General features: G+C 41.6%; 1 protein-coding gene and 1 non-coding gene across 4 annotated transcripts in view; one reads left to right on the top strand and one right to left on the bottom strand.

The window, feature by feature from the left end:
- Positions 1-22,266, top strand: part of UBE4B (ubiquitination factor E4B) — a 137,675-nt gene that overhangs the window by 35,655 nt on the left and 79,754 nt on the right. For 2 of the 3 annotated variants that reach the window (XM_066375004.1, XM_066375006.1), the window contains exon 2: positions 8,928-9,114. In XM_066375004.1, coding sequence (XP_066231101.1) covers positions 8,928-9,114 — 187 coding nt within the window. Of the gene's footprint in view, positions 1-8,927; positions 9,115-22,266 lie in introns of those variants that run through there. The other variant, XM_066375005.1, reaches the window with a different exon arrangement.
- LOC136402051 (U7 small nuclear RNA) lies at positions 17,267-17,331 on the bottom strand. The gene has a single exon (XR_010750948.1). It is a non-coding gene; the product is annotated as a U7 small nuclear RNA (small nuclear RNA).

A 22,266-nucleotide genomic window follows, 5' to 3' on the forward strand; every position in this document is an offset into this window, starting at 1 on the left:
TGAATTTTACAAGTTCTTTATAAATTTTGGTTATTAACCCATCAGATGTATTGTTGAATATTTTCTCGCATTGTATGTTTTGTTTTTTTATTTTGTTCATATTGTCTTTAGCTGTGCAAAAGCTTTTTAGTTTGATATAGTCCCATTTGTTTATCCTGTCTTATTTCACTTGCCCATGGAGATAAATCAGCAGATACATTGCTGCAAGAGATGTCGGTGAGCTTACTGCCTATGTTTTCTTCTAAGATGCTTATGATTTCACAGTTTACATTTAAGTCTTTTATCCATTTTGAGTTTATTTTTGTGAATGGTGTAAGTTGGTGGTCCAGTTTCATTTTTTTTTGCAGGTAGCTGTCCAATTTTCTCAACACCATTTGTTAAAGAGACTGTCTTTACTCCATTGTATGCTCTTACCTCCTTTGTCAAATATCAATTGTCCATAAAGGTGTGTATTTATTTCTGGGTTCTCTGTTCTGTTCCATTGATCTATATGCCTGTTCTTATGCCAGTACCAAGCTATTTTGAAGACAATGGCCTTGTGGTATAACTTGATATCAGGAAGTGTGAAACCTCCCACTTTATTCTTCTTTTTCAAGATTGCTGAGGCTATTCATGTTCTTTTTTGGTTCCATATAAATTTTTTTTTTTTTTTTTTTTTTTTTTTTTTCATTTTTCTGAAGCTGGAAACAGGGAGAGACAGTCAGACAGACTCCCGCATGCGCCCGACCGGGATCCACCCGGCATGCCCACCATGGGGCGATGCTCTGCCCACCAGGGGGCGATGCTCTGCCCATCCTGGGCGTCGCCATGTTGCGACCAGAGCCACTCTAGCGCCTGAGGCAGAGGCCACAGAGCCATCCCCAGCGCCCGGGCCATCTTTGCTCCAATGGAGCCTTGGCTGCAGGAGGGGAAGAGAGAAACAGAGAAGAAGGCGCGGCGGAGGGGTGGAGAGGCAAATGGGCGCTTCTCCTGTGTGCCCTGGCCGGGAATCGAACCCGGGCCATATAAATTTTTGAAATAAGTGTTCTATATCTTTGAAGTATGTCATTGCTATTTTAATTGGTATTGCATTGAATTTATAAATTGGTTTGGGTAATATAGATATTTTAATGATGTTTATTCTTCCTGACCATGAACATGGTATATGCTTCCACTTGTTTGTATCTTCCTTGATTTCTTTTACCAATGTTTCATAATATTCTGAGTACAAGTCTTTAACCTCCTTGGTTAAATTTACTCCTAGGTACTTTATTTTTTTTGTTGCAATAGTGAAGGGGATTGTTTTCTTAATTTCTCTTTCTGACAGTTCATTGTTGGTGTATAAAAATGTCTTTAATTCCTGTGTATTAATTTTATACCCAGCCACCTTGCTGAATTCATTTATCAAGTCCAGTAGTTTTTTGACTGAGACTTTAGGGTTTTCTATTTACAGTATCATATCATCTGCAAATAATGATAGTTTTACTTCTTCTTTTCCAATTTGGATGCCTTTTATTTCTTCTTCTTGTCTGATTGCTGTAACTAGGACTTCCAGGACTGTGTTGAATAAGAGTGGTGAAACGGGGCACGCCTTCCTTGTTCCTGATCTTAAGGGGATTGCTTTTAATTTTTGCCCATTAATTATGATGTTGGCTGTGGGTTTGTCATAGATGGCCTTTATCATGTTGAAGTATGTTCCCTGTATTCCCACTTTGCTGAAAGTTTTGATCATAAATAGGTGCTGGATTTTATCAAATGCTTTTTCTGCATCTATTGAAATTATCATGTGGTTTTTCTCCTTCCTTTTGTTTATGTGATGAATTGCATTGATTGATTTGTGAATATTGTACCAGCCTTGCCTCCCCAGAATAAATTCCACTTGATCATGATGTATGATTTTTTTCATGTATTGCTGAATCCGGTTTGCTAACATTTTGTTGAGGATTTTAGCATCTAAATTCATCGGGGATATTGGCCTATAATTTTCTTTCTTTGTGTTGTCTTTGCCTGGTTTTGGAATCAGAATTATGCTTGCCTCATAAAAGGAGCCTGGAAGTCTTCCTTCCTCTTGAATTTTTTTAAATTATTTATTCATTTTAGAGAGGAGAGGGAGAGACAGAGAGAGAGAAGGGGGGGAGGAGCTGGAAGCATCAACTCCCATATGTGCCTTGACCAGGCAAGCCCAGGGTTTCGAACCAGCGACCTCAGCATTTCCAAGTCGACACTTTATCCACTGCACCACCACAGGTCAGGCCCTCTTGAATTTTTTGAAATAGCTTGAGAAGGATAGGAGTTAGTTCTTCTTTGAATCTTTGGTAGAATTCACCAGTGAAGCCATCTGGCCCAGGGCTTTTGTTTGTTGGGAGTTTTTTGATAACTGTTTTGATCTAACTTGTTGTAATAGGTCTGGTCTGTTTAGGTTTTCTGATTCTTCCAGATTGATTTTTGGAAGATTATATGTTTCAAGGAATTTGTCCATTTCATCTAGGTTGTGTAATTTTTTTGGCAGACAGTTCTTCTTGGTATTTTCTTACAATCCTTTGTATTTCTGTTGTGTCAGTTGTTATTTCTCCACTCTCTTTTCTAATTTTATTTATTTGCGTCCTCTCTCTTTTTTTCTTGGTGAGTCTGGTTAAAGGTTCATCGATCTTGTTTACCCTTTGAAAGAACCAGCTCTTGGTTTCATTGATCCTCTGTCTTGTTTCTTTAGTCTCTATGTCATTTATTTCTGCTCTGATCTTTATTATTTCCTTTCTTCTACTATATTTAGGCTTTACTTGCTGTTCTTTTTCTAGTTCTTTTAGATGTAGGGTTAAGTTGTTTATTTGAGCTTTTTCTAGCTTCTTAAAGTGTGCCTGTAGAGCTATGAACTTCTCTCTCAGTACTGCTTTTGCTGTGTCCCATAAATTTTGAATTGTTGTATGCTCATTATCATTCATTTCTAGGAATTTTTTAATTTCTTCTTTGATCTCATTCTTACTCGATTCGTTATTTAACAACCTGCTATTTAGTTTTCATGTGTTTGAGAATTTTTGAGCTTTTCTGTTGTGGTTGATTTCTAGTTTCATGCCATTGTGATCAGAGAAAGTGCTTGATGTGATTTCAATCTTCTTAAATTTGTTGCCCTAACATGTGGTCTATCCTAGAGAATGTACCATGAGCACTTGAAAAGAATGTGTATTCTGCTGCTTTAGGGTGAAAGGTTCTGAAGATATCTATTAAATCTAGTTGATCTAGTGTGATCTTAAAGTCTGCTGTTTCTTTGTTAATTTTCTTTCTTGAGGATCTATCTAGTGATGTTAGTGGGGTATTAAAATCCCCTACTATTATAGTGTTGCTGTTGATCTCGCTCTTTATATCCATCAAAGTCTGCTTTATATATTTAGGTGCTCCTATATTAGGTGCATAGATATTTATAATAGTTATATCTTCCTGATGTATTGCTCCCTTTATCATTATGTAGTGGCCTTCTTTATCTCTTACTATATTCTTTGTTTTAAAGTCCATTTTGTCTGATATAAGTATTGCTACCCCAGCTTTTTTTTTCATTTCCATTTGCATGAAATGTTTTTTTCCATCCTTTTACCTTCAACCTATGTGCATCTTTTGTTTTAAGGTGTGTCTCTTGTAGACAGCATATGTATGGGTCCTGTTTTCTTATCCATGCAGCTACCCTATGTCTTTTGATTGGATCATTTAATCCATTTACATTTAAGGTTATTATTGATATGTAGTTGTTTATTGCCATTTTATTCTTTAAAGCTGTATTCCTCTTTTGCTATATTCTTTTCCCACTTTGATCTGTTTACACCATGCCCCTTAACATTTCCTGCAGCATTGGTTTGGTTGTAATGAATTCCTTTAGTTTTTTTTTATTTGGGAAACTTTTTATTTCTCCTTCAGTTTTAAGTTATAGCCTTGCTGGATAAATGGGAGAAGTTCTTTTAAAAGTTCAAATTCCCCTAAAATCCGCTTTCTGTTGTCTCTTATTGCTGGCTACTTGTTGAGCTCAGTACTGTAATTCAGTGATTAGGTACGATATTAGATGTGGCCTACTCCTTAGCCTCAGGTGTCTTTCTATCCAGACATTTTATATACTTATTTTATTTTATTTTGTTTTTTTGTTCTTTTTCAGTACTCAGTAGGGTGTAGTCTCAGGTGTCCAGTGGGTGTGGCCCCTGTGCTCTGGTTGTATGGTCTGTCTACTTGGCCACCTCCTTTGTTGCTGCCAGGGGCTTTTGGGCTCATGTGCTGCTGGCTCCAATCCGCCTCCATGACCGCCGCTGCCCTGGTGGGGCTTGGGTGCCCGCGCACCTGTTTGGACCGCTTTTGGGGCTCCCTTGGTTGGCTCAGATCTCAGCGGCCACTTGGTGGGGGTCGCACGCACCCTCTCAGATCACTGCCGAGGTCACCCGTGCTTTTGCTGCCGCTGAGGGCGCACCTGCACCCTGAGCAGGTTTGTGCGCCGACCAGGACTTCTGCAGCAGCCGGAGCAACTTCTGTCATCGCTGGTGGGCGCTCGAACGCCCACGCATTTCCCCTCAGCTGACTCTCGGGCCTCCACTCCCGCCAAGGGCGGGCTACTCAGCAAGCAGGGCTGTGTGTGAGCCCTGGCTTCCCCAGCGGCAATGGCGGTTCCCAGCCCTGCAGGCTGGCTTATTTGTGCTCACTCACCTCCACAGCTGCACCCTGCTGCCTCTGTCCTGCCTGTCCCTGGCGATCACTCAGTAGTGCGGTGGGTGGTGTAGCTTAGACCTCTGCACTCCCTATTTGTGTCCCTAACATGGCATCTGGCTGTAAGCGCCTTTGTTCTAGCTAAAGTAGGGGAGCCTCTGGTGAATGGGGCACTTTCTTTCCTTTGCTAGTGATGCTGGTTCACTTTAAATTTGGGCAGTGACTCAGCCCAGGGGTTAGGGCAGGCATGGCCAACATACAGCCCGCAGGCCAGATACGGCCTGTGTAATGAGTTTATGCGGCCCATGATTAAATTTTTAATATTCTTCGCTACTTTAAAATCTCAGCTACTCAGAAGCGGAAATGTCTTTGATTATTGGAAATCGAGATATTTAAGAAGATAGTGATATGCAGAAAAGAATTCCGCATGTGACTAATCTAGGGTTAACTTCCAATAATTGGTCGAATGGATTCGCGATACTTCTTTATTTTTTAAAAAAATTCCATTATAAAGATTTACAACTTTTATACTCGTCTGTACTTGTCTCTACTCGATACGAACTGTTTGACATTTAGCAGTGATGTGAAACCCACATTCTTTTAGGTGGAGTTTGCCAGTGCGCACCCAAGGTCAAACAATTCTTTATTTTTGTGGTCAAGTGTGTTGAATCAAGTGGCATTGTAGCATAGACAATAGTTGCAGTTGATAACTGAAAACGTGTCTAGGCTGTTTGTAAAACAAAATAATTGTTTTATTTGTGATATGACCCCTTGAAGCTCATTCTATTAATTTAATATTGTTTCGGTTGATTGCAATACAGTTTGGAAATTTATACGGTATGTAATTATATTTTTATTAAAATATTGTATATTAAAATTTTTTCACTCACATTTATTCATAAACAAATTACATAATAAAATTTTGTTTACTTAAATGAATCGTTTTTGTATTTAACATTTTTTAATTTTAATATTTTGTCTGGCCCGTGAAAAAAGGTTTCTTTCTAATCTGGCCCGGGGGCAAAACTGTTGGCCACGCCTGGGTTAGGGTGTCCTCCTGGAGCTCCGGGAATGTGGCTGTGAGGGAGGCTCTCTGTGCAGTTCCTTTAATACGGAGCCTGGGTCTGAGAGTCCTGCCTCCTCTCAAACTGTGTCTAGGCTTTTTTCTCAGCCAAATATAGTCCGTAAGCCCCTTCCAGGCTCCAGGGCACTAGGCTGGAATTCTGGTTTTAGGGATAAGGACCTACAACTCGCTGGACAGCCCTCCCTGTCTCCAAAGTTTCTCCCGGGAGCGGGGCAGCCTTTTCTGCGTCTCTGCCTTTCTTACCAGACTCAGTGTGGGTTCTTTGGTGGTTCTTGGCTGTAGAATCCTCTTAGTTTAGTCCAAAGTTTGTCTTTCACGATGAGTGTTCTCAGATTTAAGTTGTAATCCACGTTGGTTCTGGGGAGTGGGAGTTGGAGCATGCTACTCTGTGGCCATCTTGGAACCAAGTCATTTTGCTTTTGAAACACTAAAATGTGTGTCTTGGTATAACTTCTGTTACTTTTTTGTCATTGTTTTTAGTGAATTAAATTGAATATTTACTTTTCTTCTCACCTATTTAAAATGGCCAAGTAATGTGGTTTTATTAAAAAGAAAACAGTGAGGCCTGACCTGTGGTGGCACAGTGGATAAAGCATCGACCTAGAACTCTGAGGTCTGTTTGAAACTCTGCACTTGTCTGGTCAGGGCACACATGGGAGTTGATGCTTCCTGCTCCTCCCCCCTTCTCTCTCTCTCTCTCTCTCTCTCTCTTTCTTTCTCTCACTCTCCTCTCTAAAATGAATTAAAATTAAAAAAATAATGTTTAAAAAAAACAGCAAGCTTTAGTGTGTTTAAAGGTGTGGTATGCTAATTATAAATTCACAAATCAGTCAAAGTGTAATGAGCAGAGATAAAATGATTATTTTGTGTGTATGTGTGAAACTGTTTATTTTTGTGTGTATGTGTGAAAATGTTTATTCTGCCTTTATATCTGATTTGAAATTTAACTTGAGGTAGAATTTAGGATTTAAAATAATTTTTAAGATGCAGTTTTTAAAAAGTGAGGTAGTAGGCCCTGGCTGTATAGCTCAGTTGGTTACTTATGTTAAGGTTGTGGGTTCAATCCCTAGTCATGCAACCAAAGAATGCATAAATAAGTGGAACAACAAATCAATGTTTCTCTCTCCCTCCCTCCCTCTCTCCTCCTAAAATCAATGAATAAATAAAATTAAAAAAAAATTTTTTTTCCTTTAACATTTTTTTTATTATTAATTTTAATGGGATGATGTTGATAAATCAGGGTACATATGTTTAGAGAAAACACCTGCAGGTTATTTTGACATTTGATTATGTTGCATTCCCATCACCCAAAGTCCAATTGTCTTCCATCTCCTTCTATCTGGTTTCCCATCACCTTCTATCTGGTTTTCTTTGTGCCTCCCCTCCCCTGTAACCACCACCCTCTTGTCCATGTCTTTGAGGCTCATTTTTATGTCCCACCTATGTATGAAATCATATAGTTCTTAGTTTTTTCTGATTTATTTATTTCACTCAGTATAATATTATCAAGGTCAATCATATTATAAATGATCCAATGTCATCATTTCTCATGGCTGAGTAGTATTCCATAGTATATATGTACTAAAGCTTTTTAATCCACTCATCCACGATGGACACTTGGGCTCTTTCCATTTCTTCGCTATTGTGAACAATGCTGCCATAAACATGGGGGTGCATTTATCCTTTTGAAACAGTGCTATGGTGTTCTTGGGGTATATTCCTAAAAGTCGGATAGCTGGGTCAAAAGGCAGTTCCATTTTTAATTTTTTGAGGAACCTCCATACTGTTTTCCACAGTGGCTGCACCAGTCTGCATTCCCACCAGCAGTGCAGGAGGGTTCCCTTTTCTCCACATCCTCACCAGCACTTATTCTGTGTTGTTTTGTTGATAAGCGCCATTCTGGCTGGTGTGAGGTGATATCTCATTGTGGTTTTAATTTGCATTTCTCTAATGATTAGTGATGTTGAGCATTTTTTCATATGCCTATTGGCCATCTGTATGTCCTCTTTGGAGAAGTGTCTATTCATTTTTTTTGCCCATTTTTTGATTGGATTGTTTGTCTTCCTGGTGTTGAATTTTACAAGTTCTTTATAAATTTTTGTTATTAACCCCTCATCAGACATATTGTAGAATATGTTCTCCCATTGTGTAGTTTGTCTTTTTATTTTGTTCTTATTGTCTTTAGCTGTGCAAAAGCTTTTTAGTTTGATAAAGTCCTATTTGTTTATCCTGTCTTATTTCACTTGCCTGTGGAGATAAATTGGCAAATATATTGCTGCGAGAGATGTCGGAGAGCTTACTGCCTATGTTTTCTTCTAAGACGCTTATGGTTTATGACTTACATTTAAGTCTTTTATCCATTTTGAGTTTATTTTTGTGAATGGTGTATGTTGGTGGTCTAGTTTCATTTTTTTGCAGGTAGATGTTCAATTTTCCCAACACCATTTGTTAAAGAGGCTGTCTTTACTCCTTTGTCAAATACCAGTTGTCCATAAAGGTATGGGTTTATTTCTGGGTTCTCTGTTCTGTTCCATTGATCTATATGTCTGTTCTTATGCCAGTACCAGGCTGTTTTGAGTACAATGGCCTTGTAGTATAACTTGATATCAGGAAGTGTGATACCTCCCACTTAAAAAAAATGTGGGTTTTTTTTTTGACAGAGACAGAGAGAGTCCAAGAGAGGGACAGATAGGGACAGACAGACAGGAAGGGAGAAAAATGAGAAGTCGCAGCTCCTTAGTTGTTCAGTGATTGCTTTGTCATATGTGCCATGAGGGGTTAATAATAGTGGGCGCTACAGCAGAATGAGTTACCCCTTGCTCAAGCCAGCAACCTTGGGTTTCAAGCCAGTGACCTTTGGGCTCAAGCCAGCGACCATGGGGTCATGTCTATGATTCTGCACTCAAGCTGGTGACCTTGGGGTTTTTAACCTGGGTCCTCCACATCCCAGTCCGATGCTGTATCCACTGCACCACTGACTGATCAGACAAAAATTAAAAATTTTTTAAAGTTTGGTGGTAGCTTGCAAAAATACTGGTACACTGAGTAATTACTTGTCTCAAATGGGTACTTTTTTCTCAAGGCATTTTTAGTTGTTCAGTTCTGGTTTGGTCTTTGATAATGTTAGTGTTCTTCTCAGACAGACTGTGTTTCTGCTGTTTATTTCAAGTATGCCCTTTTCCCTCCGTAGATCCGACGGAGGCGCCTTGCTCGACTTGCTGGTGGACAGACCTCTCAGCCGACCACCCCGCTCACCTCTCCCCAGAGAGAGAACCCTCCGGGTCCTCCTATAGCAGCATCAGCCCCAGGCCCCTCCCAGAGTCTTGGTCTCAGTGTCCACAACATGACCCCAGCTACCTCCCCAATAGGTGCATCAGGTAAGTCTCCTCGTCATACCTGGGATGTGTTTATAATTCTAATCGTAGCTTTTTATTATATTAATCTTATCACAACAGGGTAGAATAAATTGGACAGCAACTTGGTATAATACTGCAAGCAGTAAGTTTAAATTTAAGAGCCTGACAGCGTGTTTTGTCAGTGTCTATCCATTCTGACAGTGATCTGTTAAGACTAATTGTTTTCCTTTCTTTTATTTATTCATTTTGCCAAACAGGTTTTGGTCTTCACCTTTGATGGCAAAGTGATTCAAACAAAATTTTGTTCTGTGGATTTGATGAGTTTGGTTGATGGTTTTCTTTTAAGACAAAATAATCTGACAACGCAAGAATGAAATAATGGTCAAAGTAACAAGCCACTAATTACAGACTTCCTAGTTTTTGTTCTATGTTGGCATAGAGTTCTTTCTCTAAATTTTTAAGGTGTAAAAGTTTACCTGGGATGATCTTTTAGGACTATCTAATTTAGTTATTTCGCTATCCTAAAGGTTTATTTCTTTATAATTAATGAGCTCATGAGTAAATGAGCTAGGGGTATCTTTGTTCGGAAATGATATTAACTTATCCTGTGTATTTGAAAATGTCTGTCAGTCCTGGCTTGTTGGCTAAGTGGTAGAGTGTCGGCCCGGCATGTGGATGTCCCGGGTTTGATTCCTGGTCAAGGCACACAGAAGAGGTGCCCACCTGCTTCTCCACCTCTCCCCTTCTCACTTCTCTCTCTCTCTCTCTTTCTCTCTTACTCTCCTGCAGTGATGACTTGATTGGAGCGAGTTGGCCCCAGGTGCTGAGGATGGCTTCATGGCCTCAACCTCAGGTGCTAAGAAGAGCTCTGTTGCTGAGCAATGGAGCAATGCCCCTGATGGGCAGAACATTGCCCCCTAGTGGGCTTGCCTGGTGGATGCCGGGCAGGGTGTATGCAAGAGTCTGTCTCTCTGCCTTCCCTACTCTCAGTGAATAAGGAAAAGAAAGAAAAAGAAAATGTCTGCCTTTTTCTAAGTGAACATTTCTATCCAACATAATTATTACCATTGTAATAATTATTATACTTAAGACTAATTATGAAAAAGCAGGTGCTAAGAGATCTGTATTGATCATTATATCATTAAATACTTGAACATGCAGTATTCAGCTCTGCAGTTATTTAATGCACCCTTCCTTAGTTCCCTTCAGAACAGCCTGTCTTGGTCTAGGCTAACTTGTGAATTCAAAGTGTTTGTGGGGTTTCTGTTGCTGGATCTCTTGTTAGCCATCATTGTAGCATCCTCCGCGTGTAAATATGAATGCTCATGCATAATTCTGTTAATTATAAAAGTGGAAGCAGTTCAGGCCAAAACATCAGTTAACAATAAACAGTGCCTTTGCCTGAAATGTCTCCTCTGTACACCTTTGAGATGCTGTGCTATGAAGGGTTCAGGATTCCAGTTGTGTTTTTACCTTAAGAGTGCTGCTTGTCTCACCATGGGTGGGCCTCGCCTGGAACGCTAGCAGTTGTCTCGGGAGAGGTGGTGGGATGGGCAGGCTAACTGCATTGACAAAAGTCAGGCAGGAGCCCCAGAGTCCTGTGTGCTCCTTGCAAGCCCCTCGACACTCCTGGTCGCAGTACTATGTTTGGGAGCACCAGCAATGTCACAACGAGCCTTTAGGCAGTGAAACAAAGCTAGATAGAGACCCAGAGCCAGGCTATCTATCTCATTTCAGGTTCATGATCACAAACTCAAGTGGACCCTTAACAGTGGCAAGCAGTTATATTCGGGTTTTCTTTCCCGCCCTGCTAATGATCCCACATCTTCTCCAGTCTGCATCCTCCTTCTCTGTGCACACGCTCACTGGGGCCCTGGCTTCCTGTGCATGGAGAATCCAGATGGGGCAGAAGGGACCTGCTGAAGCTCCCATCATTGCATCCCCTACCCAGCACCTTTCCCTGATCCAATCTGGTGCCTCAGCAGGCTGTCTGCCCCTTGTCATCAGGATCTCCATCCTCCATGCTGTGCCTTCTCCCATCAGGGTAATAGAGAGAAGGGAATTCTTGATCTCACCCCCGGCCGGCTTCCACCCACACCTGTGCATGCGTTCATGACACAGCTGCGGGGACGCGTTGCCTGTGCTCACTCTCCTCCCCTGTTCTCGCTTCTCTGCTGAATTGACTCCTGTCAGATGAGGCCCTGCGGTCTCTGTCACCATCCGATCTGACCTGTCAGCTTTATTTGACATGGCTTCGGCCCGTTTGCCTTCAGATGCTTTCTTTTGTGTTCCAGAACCCCACACTGCCCTGGTTTTCCTCCTGTCCCTGTCTGTCCCTTCTTAGTTCTCCACATGGTTCTTCATGTCCTCTACTTCCAGCTGTTAGGGTGCCAGGGCTCAGCAGTTAACATCTCTTCCTCTCCTGCGTTCATTTTCTTATTGATTTATCTGGTTTCTTGGCTTTAATTGCTGTCTCTAATCTGGTGACTCCTACGTTTTATATCTGCAGCTTGGACCTGTTCCTTGAGACTCAGACTCAAATACTATCTAATGCGTATCTTACTGCTAACGTGTCCAAAATTGAGCTCCTTCTCTTTCCTCACATGTCATGTCATTCTTCTCTAGGACTTCGTCCCAATAAATGACAACTTTTTTTTAAGTTGTTTAAGCCTAAAACATTATATTTTCTGTTTACCTCATATTCTAGTTCAGGGTCATAAAACTTTTGGTAAAGGGCCAGGTAGTGAATAATTTTGGCTTTGAAGGCTGCATAGTCCCTGCCATAGCTGTTCTTTTCTGCTCCTGTGACACTAAAGCAGCCATAGACAATATGCTAATGAAGGCACATGGTGCGTTCTGATAAAACTATTTATGAAAACAGGTAGTGGGTTAGATGTGGCCCCTGGACTAGCCTGCTGGCCCCTGCTCTGGGTCTGTCAGCACAATAGAATTGGACCAGGTCTCACCAGCTCCCATCACCTCACCTGCACTGCTGCCCCCAGGTTCAGGGCACCAGCGTATCTTGCCTGGGTTGCTGGCGTGGTCCTCACAGGTCTCTCCAGGTCCACCTTGGCTTCACCGCAGTCCATCCTCAGGGCAGAGCCCGTGGGCCCCACTGACGCATAAGGACAACACTGTGCAACAGCAGCGCCAGTCTTTCCAGCAGGCTCATTGTGTTGCTCTTGCCCACTAACAAGGACTTGGGCAGCTCTGAGTGGTTAGTTCTTGGCAGGGCCCCTCCACGGTGTGAAGTCCTACTTGTGCTTCTCACATAGCTCATTATTCAGAATCACAAACAGGTAGATATTATTAGCCACGTTCTTGACAGATTGCATGAACAAATTTGCATGAATTTATTAAATAAATAAGTCTAAACAGAACAAAATAGAAAACAAACCCCTCATAAAACGGGTCACATCAGTTCTCTGTAGAAAACCCTCCATTGGCTCCCTGCCTTACTTGGAGCAAATGTCGGAGTCCTCCCTGGGACCAGGGCTGGGTGTGCTCTGACCCTGAGCGAATGTCGGAGTCTTCCCTGGGACCAGGGCTGGGTGTGCTCTGACCCTGAGCGAATGTCGGAGTCCTCCCTGGAACCAGGGCTGGGTGTGCTCTGACCCTGAGCGAATGTCGGAGTCTTCCCTGGGACCATGGCTGGGTGTGCTCCGACCCGGCTGCGGCTCCCCCGTCCCCTCTCACTGCTCTTCTCCTCCCTCTGTGCCAGCCACACTGGCTTCCCTGCTGTTCTGCAACATTCCAGGCCTGATCCTTATTTGGGGCCTTTATACCTGCTGTTTCTGTGCCTAGAATGTTCATGCCCTAAAATTCTTGCGGCTTTTTTGCCTAATTCTTCAGATGTTTGTCACTTGCTCAATAACACCTTCTCTGGCCCCGCCCAGTCTTGAAGCACAACCTATCTCTGACATGGATACTTTTTCTTGAGCTCTTATCACAGCTGACATAGCACATATATCACCTGTACATCTTGTTTTCTCTGCCTCCCTTATGGAGTGTAAGCTCCATGGGGCAGGGACTTTGGTCCATTTTGTTCTCTGCCCTACCCCCGATGCCTGGCACGTGACAGGCACTGAATAAAGAGCTGCTGGATTAATCAAATCAGTCACAAGAGAAAGTGACCAAATAAGAATGTGTAGCTTAAAGAGAAGGAATCTCAAGAGGGTATGATAGCTTTCCATTAAAAAATGAGAGACGCTGCCCTGAGGAAGGTGACGGCTTCTGCTTGATTTCTGTGGTCCTCGACATGGATGGACGCCCAGGGGGTAGATCTGTGACCCACTGAATGTGAGGGAGAGACTTCTGTTCCGGAATCAAGAAGTACTCTCCACAAGAGAAACCCTGGGCAGCTGCTGCCCGTGGCAGGGAGCCCCACATCCAGGAGTGACGAGGCAGTCCCTGTGGCCTTCTCCATGGCGGTGTCTTCAGGTGCCCGGGACTGAAGCAGGAGCTGGAGGCTGCAGTGAGCCCTGCGACCCGCTTCTTCCTCTGTAGTCCCAGCTCCTTGCAAGGCCATCTGCTCAGTCTTAGTTTCCCAGGACTACACTAATGAAAGAACAGGCTGGGTGGCTGAAATCAGCAGAAGTGTATTCTCTGCTGGCTCTGGAAGCTGCTGGCTTCTGTGTCAGGGTGTCAGCGGGGCCGTGTTCCCTCTGAAGGCTCTGAGGAAGGTTCCCTGTCTTCTCCGGCTTCTGTTTGTTGATGCCATCGCTGGTGGTTCTTGACTTGTGGCGGCATCGCTCCGATTTCTGCCTCTGTGTTCTCGTGGCCGTCCCTCTGTGTATGTGCAGGTTTCCCTCTTTTATAAAGACACCAGTTGTTGGATTAGAGACCACCCTAATTTGCTATGACCTCACCTTGACTTGATTACATTTGCAAAGACCCTCCTTCCCAGGAGGAATATATTTTTATTGTTTTTGAAAATCTTCCTCACCTTTTCCCTTTAGAACAGTGGTAGTCAACCTGGTCCCTACCGCCCACTAGTGGGCGTTCCAGCTTTCTTGGTGGCGATAGCGAAGCAACCAAAGTATAAATAAAAAGATAGATTTAACTATAGTAAGTTGTTTTATAAAGATTTATTCTGCCAAACTTAGCAAAAATCTGACATAAAGTACTTGGTAAGTAATTATTATTATATGCTTTAACTTGCTGTAACTCTGCTTTATAAATTTTACAAAGTAAAGTTACTTCCCTACTTTATAAATCACCATTACTGTGGAACCGGTGGGTGGTTAGAAAATTTTACTACCAACAGAGATACGAAAGTGGGCAGTAGGTATAAAAAGGTTGACTACTCCTGCTTTAGAACGTAAGTTTCAGGCAGGGACTTCATCAGTGTTATTCATTTTCTTACCCCTAGATCCGTGTTAGCACATAGCAGATACTCACTCTGTAAATGTCACGAGTATAGTGACTAAATGAATGAAAAAAATATTTTGTTGAAAATGTTAGAGGTAAAATAGACCTGAACTCTATATAAAGAATGTTTGATAGTATTACTCTCTTGCTGTGTCCAGCAGGTCTCTCTCTTTGCTTTTCCTGGCACTCTGAGCAGAATCCCAAAACAAGCCATGTGCCTATTTATCTTCTGAAATTGCACAAAAATGTTGTGACAAAAGATTCTGGACATCTATATGTGAGATATAGGAACGCCTGTGAACCCTTGATGGAATCTCTGGCTCTGTACCCCTGCCCTCACCAGCAGGTCATGCTGTTCTAAATTTTGCATTTATCATTCTCAGACCATTCTTAATTTTTTTATTTTTAACTGCATTGTTAGTACAATACTCCTTTTTCCTGTCTTAAAGCTTTATAAATGTGGGTGATGTTTTTCTTACGGATGATTGCCACTTTCTCAGAGTCATTGTTGATGATGTGCTTCTATGTTCCAGTTCCTGCAGCATTTACTAGGGCTTCCTGCGGGTCGCAAGCGGCGCACGACAGCACGGGGCTTGGCACGCGGTCGCGGGGCTGCGGTGAGGGACGTGGGCCACTTTCCCAGAAGAGCCTGCAGTCCAGTGGGAACGTGTTCTTCTGTTTCCTTTTAAAAAATCTGTGCTCGCTTTACTTCCTGGGAGGACAGACTGGGTTTCTTAGCTCCTTCCCCCAGCGATTGATCATTCTGTGATTGCCCAGTCTTCAGAAATTCTTAATCCCCTTGGATGATTTTTATTTTACAGCCTCGTTTTGTAATTCTGTTTCTCTTCCCTCCATCCCCTATGATACTTTCCCAGTGGACAACTTGAATATATCTGACCAAAGCCTTACCCCTCTCTGCTGTTATGACCACTTCTCGACAAGTCTTTTATCAACTGGTTTCATCTTGACAGAATTATCTGGTCTATGGGACAGGTTCTCCAGTTGCCTCTTCTACCCTCGTGAACTGGAGCTCTTACCTGTTGTTGTTCCAGTCTCTTTGGCAAACTGGCGAAGCCTGTGTTCAGTTTATCAAAATGTATATTTTTTTAAGATGAGGGGGAGGAAAGAGATGAGAAGCATCAACTCGGAGTTGCAGCTTTAGTTATTTATTGATTGCTTCTCACATGTTCCTTGACCTGGGTGGGGCTCAGGCCAGTACCTTGGGATCATGTCAATGACCCTGCACTCAATCGGGCAAGCTCACACTCAAGCTGATGAGCCCATGCTCAAGCAGGGCCCTCGGCGTCTCGGGCCAACGCTCAATCCACTGTGCCACCACTGGTCAGGCCAAAATAATTTTTAAATGCATATACTAAAACATACAGAATTACCAAAGAAACCAGTGATTTGAAAATACAGGGGTGGACTAAAGTAGGTTTAGAGTTGTTTGTATGGAAAATAATACAATAATTAATAATAATACAAGAATAAACTTTGTGTTTCACATAGGCTATAAACCTACTTTTTGTCTCACCCTCTGTAGTTAGCAAAATATTTTTAAAGATTGTGATATAGTCATTTATGTGCTTCTTTATTAAGTAAAAGATCTAGCAGCTAGTCAAACAGCTACTGTAATTTTGACTCCTGAGTTCTGGCTCCGTCTGTGGTCAGTCATCCTCAGCTCAGCTCAGGCCAGAAAGGAACTACAGGGCCTGTTTGGAGCAAGTGAGGAACCACACGCTGTTTGCCCCAGGCTCCTTCTCGGGTCTGGGTTACAAACACAAAATCCACTTCCTCTGTCCGACAGTTAGTCTTTATCATACTTAATAAAAACTTAACCTATATTCCTCTTTAACATTATGTCAGGGCCACTGGTGGGGGGAGGGGGCTTGTGAGAAGCAGCCCCTGCCAGGCGGACCTGTTGCAGCAGGGCCACCCATAGTCACTGCCTCAGGGCTTGCAGCTGTGGCGCTGTATTTGGGGGGAGAATTTTCACACAGAATTTCTGATTGAAAATTTTGTCTTTAAGGAAAAACAAGTTTATTGCTTTTGAAAAAAGGTCGTATCTCTTTCCCATGCATTATCCCGTTACAGCTAGTTCTTTTCCCTGCAGATTTGCTTGATATGTTTCTTTTTCTTTTTTTATCTATTTCACCTCTTCACTTATGTTGGCTGTTACCAGTGACCTACTGAACTCTGTAAATTCACGTAGCCTTCATTTAGGACATGTTCATTTAAAACCTCACATGTGTTTGCTTGGTTCTGCTCTGGGCTGTATTGCTTATAGTCTAGTGCAGTGGTTCTCAAAGTGTACGCCAGGGCGCACTGGTGCACCCTAGAAGATTTCCAGGTGCGCTCTATGGTATTCCAGAGAAATATGTGCCTGTTGGAGACCAAAAAAACCAACAGGGTTTTGGAGTTTATATTTTTGGGGGACAGAGGTGTGAGGAATTGGCTGTAAGCTGACAGTCTGCCCAACCCCCCACCTCTCTTGCCTGATTAGGTTGCAAAAGGCTGTTAACCTGTGGTGCTGGATTGTTTGCACTCCTCTCCTGTTCCCTGGAAAGACTGGAGGCAAGTTTCTTCTATCCTTTGTTTGGTGTAAAGTTAAGATGATATGTATGGTGGGGGTTTTTTGCACTTGGTAAAATTCTTGGGTTGCCTTGGAAACGTGATCAGAGACCATTGATTTACTAATGGCCTCACTTTGCCCTATAAATAAAGCAAGATGCAGTTTTTGGGTGTGCTTTGTTCTTTTTTGTTTGTTTGTTTTTTTGGTTTTTGTTTGTTTGTTTGTTTTGGGGGGGGCGCCTTCCGGCAAACACCGGAAGACCTACTAGACAAATTCAAAAAGAGCTGTAAGCACTACTGGGTGTGCTTTGTTCTTGCCAGCAGCAATTACAGGGGGGCCCTCCTGACCCCGTATTTTCTTAATTCCACACTGTTCCCACTCGGGACCTGAAATTACTAGCTGTGCTGGTTTGCAGCATGTGCCCAGATATAAAAATAAATATAGTTACTCTATTATACCATTTCATTACTGAAATACCGCTTTTTGTTAACACATCATTATTATATTTATTATTAACACATCATTATATTATTTGTTTCTCATAAACACAAGAATGAAAAAACTTAACACATTTGCACCAGGACCTGCCAAATTTACTAAATCTTACTAAGAATGTATCTATATATATATATATAAAGATAACTTTTTTGTTGTTTTTTTATTTTTAACCCCTTTTTTACGAATTCTAGAAAGCATAACAAAAAATGTAACATAAAAATATTTTTTAATGTCAGAATAAATTTAATTTTGTCGTATTTATTTTTTTAATTACTATAAAAGCATGCTTGGACTTTTAATTTTTTTCTTTAATATTTGACTTAATTATTTATAACATATTTCTCAGAAATTTGTATCTAGTGCGCCTACAATTATTTGTAGGATTTTAAATGTGCCCCGACTTCAGAAAGTTTGAGAACCACTGGTCTAGTGAGAGAAAACAAACGATGAAAAACAAACAACAAATGAAAACCATGCAGTCTGTCAGGTAGTGGTAATGGTTGTGGAGAACACTAGAGAATTACATTGGAGGAAGTACTGCTGGGGGGGGGAGGCATTGCTATTCTAATAAGGTGGTTGACTTTTGGCCTCTTTAAGAAGGTGACATATGTTACCAGGGACCTGAATGAAGCAAGGAAGCAACCCGAGCGAGTCACTGCAGGGTGACCTTTCAGACAACAGGCACAACAGATGGCAAGGTCCTGGGACCAGAATGGGCTGGGTGATTGACGCAGGGCCTGAAGTGGACTGGTCATCTTCAGTTTCCCTCTCCGATTTTGATAAGAGACATCATTATCTTGGAGTTTCAGAATCATTCTTGTCTAGTAAATTGTCTTTGGCGAAGAATGCTATCAGGAATGACAATAGAATTAAAACCTTTGTCTTATCAATTGAGTGCTAATCGTGTTAAAATCCTTTTTCTAATTCAGAAAGAGTCCCTGTTGTTTCCACTTGGTCTACAGCTTGGGAGAGGGTTTGAGGGGGATTAGGAAGCTGGCTGGAAGCAGAGGCTCAAGGAGAAGCCCCAAGACCAGAGGGCTGCACTGGGACCTCTAAAAGGCTACTGGGCTTGGGAGGCTAGTTGTGGTTAAAATCTTTTGCTTGTACGTTATAGCTCTCTGATTTGTAACAGGTGTATCCTGTGCTGGTGTGGTGACTTTATCTCACTGGAACAGCCTTTTGCCACCAAAGAGGAGGGGGTGTTTTATATTAATTTTGGCCACCAATGTGGGGGATGTCTTATGTACAATATGTTCTTATTAAAAAGGGCTCCATTATATATTATTATCACTAGGGTCATGCTAATAACTTTGTGAACCTGGGAAAGTGCTGATGTCTTGTTAGTGGGAGATGTTGAGAATCAGCTTCTTGTGACACAGGGTTGATCTCTCCCTTTTCCTGTCTCTCCTCATTTCAGCGAACCTTGTCCTTCAACCTGTGCTGTGTCTGACTCCAGACTATCCACTAACACTGTCCGCCCAGTAGACATGAACATGATGACAGTACTGTTCTCATTCTTTAGGTCACACTTCCAAGGTCAGTAAAGGCACAGGAGTAAGCATGAGTGGCGGTGGTTTTCATAAAATATCGTGCTGCTCCTTAGGGAATTTATGGCTTAGTAAGAGAGGTGATATGTCACCTGCGTAAAAGTCTTCCTTATCTCCTTATTTCCAACTATAATCTGGTCCAAGGGGTTTCAAGGTCCTCTGGAATTGGGCTCCTTCTTTTCATGGAACTCCATGTCCTGATTTTCTTAGCACACCCTCTGTTCTTATTCTTAGTCTTTGTATTTGACCTAGAATGGTTATAGCTGTTGGAGTTTGTCATACAAACCATTCTTAGTTTTGTGTGCATTTATCATATTTTCCTAACTAGCTTGAAACTCAGAATAAAGCTATCTGATATTTCTCTTTTATCTGTCGGGCTTATGGTAGGTATCCAGGAAGTCATTCTCTGCGATGATTTACGAATGTGCTGGGAATTTTTCTCGCTGTCTCTCTTCAGTCTTTCAACTGGAGTCTAAGATAATGAGTTTTTTTAAAATTAAGATTTTAAATCTTTGGATGCAGAAGGATCTGTCACTTTAAGTGCCCAGAATTGAATATTCCTACTAAAGAGCCTTTAAGATTGAGCCCCTAACTAGCTTCCGGCAAATGGTTATGCTTCAGGTTAGCCAGGATTGGGCACTTAAGCTACACACATTCCTTGTTGCCTTATCTACCCGCTTTCCTTAATTAAGCAGAACTCCCCGTTTCCTTCTGCCTCTCCCAGTGACATGAGGTTTTGTGATCCTAACGAAAGAAAAATGTCTCTCTTGTCCCAGACTTCTTGAGTATGGACAATTCTTTTAAATTGGGTGACTGAACACCGTAGAGCAGACACCAACTTGACAGTGACAGGCGAGAAAACCACAAAGCCCCAGAAAGTATCAACCTTGGGAAGTGGTGGTAGTTCGGTTCCTTCTTTTGTTTCTAAAATTTGTATGTTTTAAGAGGGGGGGGTGTATAATACCTTACTTTGACCTGTTAGTTATTGTAAGCTATGCAGTGTTTTTTCAACTGAACACATAATTTTGAAATTTAGTAGAGCTAGAAGGGGTAGAGATTGTTCTTCTTTGATCTCATCGTGTGACAGAGAAATTGCGACACTCAGAAATTCAGTAACTTAGGTTACAGAATTCACTGACAACATCTTTCCTGTAATTCTGCAACTGTGAATGTGGGAAGCCTCCCCCAAGCCCTGTTGTATTCAGTGAATATTTATTCAATATTAAGGATACTGAAAAGTAGTGTCTCTTTTTAGGGAACTTAAAGTCAAGTTTTACACATGTATTCTTTTTATACTACAAGTGTTAGAGTATTATTTACAATTGGTCATTTTGAGGTTTTTAAACAAGTATCATTGCATATCTAGACACATCAGTGGATCAACAGGAATTACACTTTGTGTGATTATTTGAACTGAGGGTTGGGGGTAAATGTCACCGAAGACTGGTAGGGTAAGTTTGCCCACGTCTTGTTGAGTCCTCAGACACACTGAAAACGGAGTAGTCCAGATCAAGTGTGGGCTTCACAAAGATTAATCTGCTCTTTAAACCTGGGGCTTTTCCCTAGTTTCTCATTCTGTTCTAGCTCGTGCATATAGATGGATCTGTTCTGTTCATAAACACTTTCTCATTAGTTATTTCATTGGGATATTAGAACAGGACTATGAAATGGGTTGTACAGATACTAATATTATCAGTTTATAAGTGAAAATAATAAGTAAAGGGACTTGTGCAAGGTCATAAAATTAGAAATAATGGGATCCGGGTTCCAGTTGTAGACTTTTTGTGAATTAAACATTTAATTTGGTTATTCCAAAAGTTATTATAAAATTACTTTTTATATTTATAGAAAAGTTACAAAGGTTATATAGAGAATTCCCACATAGACTTCACCCACTTTCCCCAAATTTAATATCTGGAACATTTGTCAAAACTAAGAAATTAACATTGGTGACTTCCTATTATACTAACCTAAACATAAATCTCCTTCTCTTCCTTGGTCTGTGACAGTTGTCAGTCTTTCTGTGTTTTTTATTGTCTTGACGGTTTTGAAAAGTATATATACTTTGTAGAGCAGTGGTCCCCAACCCCCGGGCTGCGTACTGGTACCAGTCCGTGGGCCATTTGGTACCGGTCCGCAGAGAAAGAATAAATAACTTACATTACTTCCGTTTTATTTATATTTAAGTCTGAACGATGTTTAATTTTTTAAAAATGACCAGATTCCCTCTGTTACATCTGTCTAAGACTCACTCTTGACGCTTGTCTCAGTCACATGATACATTTATCCGTCCCACCCTAAAGGCTGGTCCGTGAAAATATTTTCTGACATTAAACCGGTCCGTGGCCCAAAAAAGGTTGGGGACCACTGTTGTAGACTATCCCTTAATTTGGCTTTGGCGTTTTTCTTATGATTAGACTGGAGTTTGGAGGAGAGGCTGTCACACCATGAAGTGCGTTTCCCATCCCATCATTTCTGGGGTCCACACTGTCCACGCGACAGCTCCAGTATTGTTAACCCCTCACCACGTGCTTAAATAAGCTGCTGTTCGCCAGGCCTTTACACAGTGAGGTTAGGGTTTTCCTTTTCCATACTCGGTACTTTGGATCGTGTTCCTAAGTTCAGCCACTCAGGCCTACTCCTGGAGGGGGGAGTATCTGCATCTATTATTTGGAATTCTTCTGTAAGGAACATTTGTCTTTTCCCCCCAGTTATTTGCTTAATCCTTACTTACGCCTGCATGGACTCATGTATATTTATTTTATACTTTGAGTTATAATCCAAATAAGCGTGTTATTTACTTTTCCGTTATTTATTTTGACAATGGTTCCAGTCTTCGACGTGGGGAGGTTTTTCAGTCTGACTCCTGTGTCTGGTGGACGTGCCCATGCTGTCATGTTTTTGAGCATGTTTTCCTGGCTCTGTGAGATACTCCAGGCTCCTCTTGTATTTCCCAGCCTGGGCGCAGGGATCAGCCATCTATCTCTCGAAGGAGCAGTCATGGTCTTTTGACTCCAGATGTGTAATTCTTTATACGATTCCCCATTTTGACAGCAAGGAGAGGAGAGCTCCATCTCATAAATATGAAAAGATGGAAGCAATTTTCTCATTTCCGTTGTTGGTTTTATTGCCCCAATATTTTATATATCACTGTTTTTCTTTATAGGTTTGAAATTTCATTTTATT

The sequence above is a fragment of the Saccopteryx leptura genome, chromosome 3 (genome assembly GCF_036850995.1).
Source record: "Saccopteryx leptura isolate mSacLep1 chromosome 3, mSacLep1_pri_phased_curated, whole genome shotgun sequence".
In the NCBI taxonomy this organism is placed as follows: domain Eukaryota; kingdom Metazoa; phylum Chordata; class Mammalia; order Chiroptera; family Emballonuridae; genus Saccopteryx; species Saccopteryx leptura.